The following is a 5,559-nucleotide window of genomic DNA, read 5'->3' as shown; positions in this document are numbered from 1 at the left end:
TATCAACTAAAGCTTCCTGTTCAGAGAGAAGGTCTAGTCACTTTTATTCGTATGTTGACATATCCAAATTAGACATAGCAAATTGCAACGCCTTAACGTGATTTCTTAGCTGTGCCCTAAGATCTGTCACTCTCCCGAAGGATATCCAATGAGCATCAATCTCGCAGAAACTTCCTCGCGGTAATTGGGTGAAGGATGTGGATGGTGTGCGCACGCGGGGGCTGAACGTAAACATTCGCGTGCACTCGCGCTCAGAGAGAGGAGCTGAGCGAGCGAGGACACTGGAAGTCTCCATTGCGCGTGCATTTGATAGAGTTGTGTGCAATGGAATGTATTGAAGATTAACGTCAGATGGACTCTGCGAAGAGAAGAAATATGAGTAGCAAGACTCTGTAAGAAAACGCATTGGCGGTTTTGCAGGACCAGAGAGAAGTTTACGAAGGAGCGTCTTCTGATAAGCCTCCACTTCAAGTCAAGAGAGCGCGCGATGAAGTTCGATGTGGGATTTGTGTAACCGTCACGGGAAGTTAATGTGAAGAAGAAGGAGAAGAAAAAGCAACACTTTTTATCCTTATAATTGGTCTTTAAGACAATGACATTAAGAATGGAATTCAATTGTTAAAACAACTTCCATGCATAATGTGGATTTCTACGCTGAAGGTATTTCTTTCTCCTTTTGCTTATGATAAAAGGAGGATTTGACGGATATATTTTTGCCATCTTTTGCTGTGTTGTCGCTGGACCAAATCGAAATACCGCGCATATTTTTCCAGCTTGAATAATTCATGAAATAGTGCGTGCCTTCGAGGCTTGGAAAAAAGTTACGACAATACGGGGAGGGGGAATAATAAGTAGAATTGTTCAAAGTGGTGAGGGGGGATGGCCACAGCGGCTTCCAATCCTTACCTGGCCAGCAATACCATTCTCTCATCAGCCTCGATCGTGCACTCGGAGTCCGGAGGTGGTGGCATGCAGCCGGGAAGTGGTGTCGTAACATCGGTGTCGGGAGGTTACAGAGGAGACCCCGCGGTCAAGATGGTGCAGAGCGACTTCATGCAAGGAGCCATGTCGGCCAGTAACGGTGGGCACATGCTGAGCCATGCCCATCAGTGGGTTACCTCGCTGCCCCACGCGGCTGCCGCTGCAGCCGCCGCCGCAGCCGCTGCAGCGGCAGAAGCAGGCTCGCCTTGGTCCTCCAGCCCAGTTGGCATGGCCGGCAGCCCACAGCAACAAGACGTGAAGAACAGTTCAAACAGGGAAGACCTACACTCGGGCACCGCGTTGCACCACAGATCCTCGCATTTAGGGGCTCACCAGTCGCACCAAAGCGCATGGGGTGGCACCACAGCCTCCCACATCCCCACCATCACCGGAGGACAGCAGCAGTCCCAGCAGTCTCTCATTTATTCCCAGCCGGGTGGTTTCACAGTCAACGGGATGCTGAACCCTCCCGGGAGTCTAGTCCACCCGGGGCTGATGAGAGGAGACTCTCCAGAAATGGATCACCATCATCACCACCACCATCATCAACAGCAGCAGCACCCTCACCACCACCACCACCAGCACCTCGCCGGAGTGAACAGTCACGATTCGCACTCAGACGAGGACACGCCGACCTCCGACGACCTGGAACAGTTTGCCAAACAGTTTAAGCAGCGTCGGATCAAACTGGGTTTTACTCAAGCCGACGTCGGGCTAGCCCTAGGAACTCTTTACGGAAATGTTTTCTCTCAGACGACCATTTGCAGGTTCGAGGCTCTCCAGCTGAGCTTTAAAAACATGTGCAAACTCAAGCCACTGCTGAACAAGTGGCTGGAAGAGGCCGACTCGACCACGGGCAGTCCCACCAGCATTGACAAAATAGCAGCTCAAGGCAGGAAACGAAAGAAGCGCACCTCCATCGAGGTGAGCGTGAAGGGAGCCTTGGAAAGCCATTTTTTGAAATGCCCAAAACCGTCAGCGCAGGAGATTACCTCTCTGGCGGACAACCTCCAGCTGGAAAAGGAGGTGGTTCGGGTCTGGTTCTGCAACCGAAGGCAGAAGGAGAAGAGGATGACGCCGCCCGGGGTTCCTCAGACGCCCGAGGACGTGTACACCCATGCCGGCAACGTGAGTGCAGACACACCGCCTCCGTCCATGGACTGCAAACGTATGTTCACTGAGACGTAGAACAAATCATTTTATGTACACTTCAAGTCAGCAAGATATTACAAATATTCTATGTAAATTACGAGATAACCCACAACTGAAATGGTTTTATCCTCCAATGTCCCAAACGTTAATTGACTGTTTGCTCTGTGTTTCAGGGGAGTTTTGTGATAGATTACTTAAAAGGTGCAAGTTTGAAAGATGAACCGGACAGCAACCACAACGTGACAACTGCGAGCTCCTATGGCCAGGAGATTCTGGTGCACTGACACCGAAATCGCAACCAGCCCAAAGCCAACATAGACTTTATGGATTGAAATGACAAACGAACTCCCAAGGACATGGATCAATGCAGACAAACATTAAATATTAAACAGTGAAAGAAGAATTTACCCCAGGACACGAATCAATTTTACGCACAGGAATTATATTACTCGTTTTAACAATACGGAATTGTCTTGTCTACTCTTGGAGCATTATTGTGCAACAAACTACACCTTTTATAATTCATAGTATTTTTGTGGACCACACTTCTGTGAATAGCTTTTACACAGAGAAAACTCTTAAGAAAAAAAAAATAAGGAAAAAGAAAAAAAAAATTGATTGATTACTCTCAAGCTGCACTTATTTTCCAATTTCAGCCGACCCCTTGTAAACACTTTTTTGTTGTTGTTTGGCTGAATCATCGTGGATATTGCCCTCTCTTCACTGCTTTTTCCAGGCAGATTTTTTTTTCTTTTTTTTTTTGGTGGGTTTTGATAACAAGTCTGTGTACATTTGGCAATATGAATTCTCTGTGTTGATTTAAATGATTTGCTTTATATTTTTCACTAAATCAATTTCAAATATTTTGAGGAGCAATGCCAGATTTGTTGCGCGCTGTGATGACTTTCAACCTAGTAGCATCTCTTGTAGGCCTTCCCCCTGCCATTTTAATTCTTGATTATATTTTATACTGTTAGTATTACACTTGTTATTATATACAGATATTGTACACAAACACACTGACGAAGCTGAAACAAACCGTTGTCACACCGTTTCCCCCGTGGTTGTTATTTAAGTTCAGTACTGACTCAGCGAGAAGTGAATGAGAACAATAAATCTGATAGCTTTCAGATGCATCGGTGCAACTTATTTTCTTTCTTCCTTTCTGTCTTTCTTTCTTTCGCAGTTTGCTTAAATTAAAGCTAAATTCTAAATGAAAACTCTTTTCTAATATTTGTTTGATTTGCTTTGTCTAGGCACATTTCTGAAATGTATACAAAGGGAATTTAGAAGTTTCTCGATATCCTTCCCCTTGGCCTGAAAATGGGAGTCGAACAACTTCCAAAATGTTTTCCCTTTGCAGTGTCATATTGTTGTCTTATTTTCCTTTCTGTTAGCCTGTTTTTTTTTTCTTCTGTGCTGTATATGTTTTTCATGTTTTTTTAAAGAAACATTCATAACATGTAATTGTCTATTTAATATCTGCTATATTAACGGCGTTTATCAAGTAAAAATAAGCTTTACGTCGTCGTTCCAAAAACAAATAATGTAATTATTTTTACATTTGATTATAAAACTTTTTTTTTTCCGTCAATGACTTACAGATTTTCTGAGACTCCAAACAGTATTTTCGTATTTTACCCAGAGGCTATATTATGCATTATGCCAGCTGACACCCACTATGCTGATTTAGATTATTTCTCCTCAACTGAATATAAATGATCAAAACATTCAGAGGCCTTCTAGGTTCTAAAAACACTGACATGTCTCCGGGTAGGCCTATATATCATATTATAACTCATGATAGCTTCAAAGTGACATGGAAATGTGTTACAGCATTCAGAATACGCTTCATCTCTCTTCCTCATTAAATCAGGACAATAATTTCCATATTTTGCTTTACACGCATCCCACTAGAATGCTTTGGAAGTTTTTTCTTTCTTTCTTTCTTGTTTTAAATAAGTATTGGCGTGATATTTACCGCTTTTTTTGTAGGCCTAGTATATTACGCAGACTATTTTATTGTTTAATCCAAGTAATTTTAGTAAATAGCCTATAACTGGATAACTCAATAAAACAACTGCAATATCTTAGCATAAAACAAACTGCAAAACATTAATGCAGGCCCTATTGTAATTAAATAGATCATATTAAATAGGCGTGCATGCCTTCAGCAAACAGTTGATTTATTTGGCTTTATTTTGAGAACGTTCATTTCGTAAAATCCTGTTTTTTTTCCCCCAATTTAAATTTGAAAACGCACGAGCGTCCCGCTCTGCGAGTGACGTAATTTGGAATCCATTCCGTGCACGCTCTAAAGCAGTAGTGAATTTGTATGCATGGAAATTCGTATGCTTGCCACGTAGCTCTCTGAGTGCAAAAGGGCCTAGATCCTTCCATCAGATTGCAATGTAAAAGCGTGCAAAAACGATTGTGTGACTGAATTGCCTTTTTCTGTAAACCGACCGTTACTACTGGGGAATAGCACAACTGTTGGCCCTTAATTTTCATCAAGGCAAGTTTGGCCATTTCTCCCATTTGTATTCATTTCTGCTATGTTTGAAATAGCTTTGCACTCTTAAGTCGCAACACTAACCTTCCAGCTGAACGACGCTTCTGTTTAGACTTGGGAGTGCAGCTGATATGTTTATTTATTTATTTATTTTCCGAGAAACTTTTATGTGGTAGTGACTATTCAGCCAAACACACGGCCCTTCTCTTGAAGATTTAAATTTCGCGGATGATTTACCGTACATTCGTTGCGTGGCAACGAATTTCAACCTGTGGTTATAAGCACGCGCCCCACCCTTCATGCAATATCCTCAATGTTAATAGCATCGCTCACACACCCAGAATAACTGAGCTGTAAAGCTTCTGTATAAAATGCTGTCTAAAATTCACTTTTGCTGAATGAAAATGTGATTATTTTACTATCTAGTTAATTTTGAGCTTTACTTTGTATAAAAAATGCCATTTATTCGAAATCAAAGTAGCCTATATGTTGTTGTAAAATAATATTTTCAGTGATTCCAAAGTAAACAAACTATACAGAAGTAGTGAAAATACATCAGCTGTACACGCTCCATCAAACTTCTTAGGTGTTAGACCCTGAATTGCACAATATCAAAACTGACCGAGACCTTCTATATTACATTTCTGAAAATATGTGTCTAGAGTATAATACAAAAACTAAGCAACGAAAAAAGAAAGAAAAACAACCGTAAAAACAGTATACGCACGCGTTACTAGCACGCAAAGTAATTATTTCCCATTCTTTTTATTTCATATTTCGTAACTCTGTCATGTGGAGATTATAGCATAACGCACAGGCTTCATTACGCAATCATAATAACATATATATTTACAATAACATATACTTAAACATTCTCTTGACGTGTCAAATGTGTGGAACTGAAAGGAAAACAT

General features: G+C 41.7%; 1 protein-coding gene across 2 annotated transcripts; it reads left to right on the top strand.

The window, feature by feature from the left end:
- Positions 1-254: 254 nt before the first annotated feature.
- Positions 255-2,713, top strand: pou3f3a (POU class 3 homeobox 3a; the record flags this gene model as incomplete). Of its 2 annotated transcripts, none has more annotated exons than XM_079821169.1 (2): positions 255-2,149; positions 2,307-2,713. In XM_079821169.1, the coding sequence occupies 2 exons, from the start codon at positions 880-882 to the stop codon at positions 2,351-2,353; spliced, it is 1,317 nt and encodes a 438-aa protein (XP_079677295.1). The 2 variants fall into 2 exon arrangements, with proteins under 2 accessions (XP_079677295.1, XP_079677296.1); XM_079821170.1 differs by having other exon boundaries at positions 880-2,109; positions 2,307-2,417.
- Positions 2,714-5,559: the final 2,846 nt, after the last annotated feature.

This window comes from Gobio gobio (genome assembly GCF_949357685.1).
Source record: "Gobio gobio genome assembly, chromosome: 7".
In the NCBI taxonomy this organism is placed as follows: Eukaryota; Metazoa; Chordata; class Actinopteri; order Cypriniformes; family Gobionidae; genus Gobio; species Gobio gobio.
The sequence above is the reverse complement of the archived record's forward strand: the minus strand, read 5'-3'. Positions and strand labels throughout refer to the sequence as shown.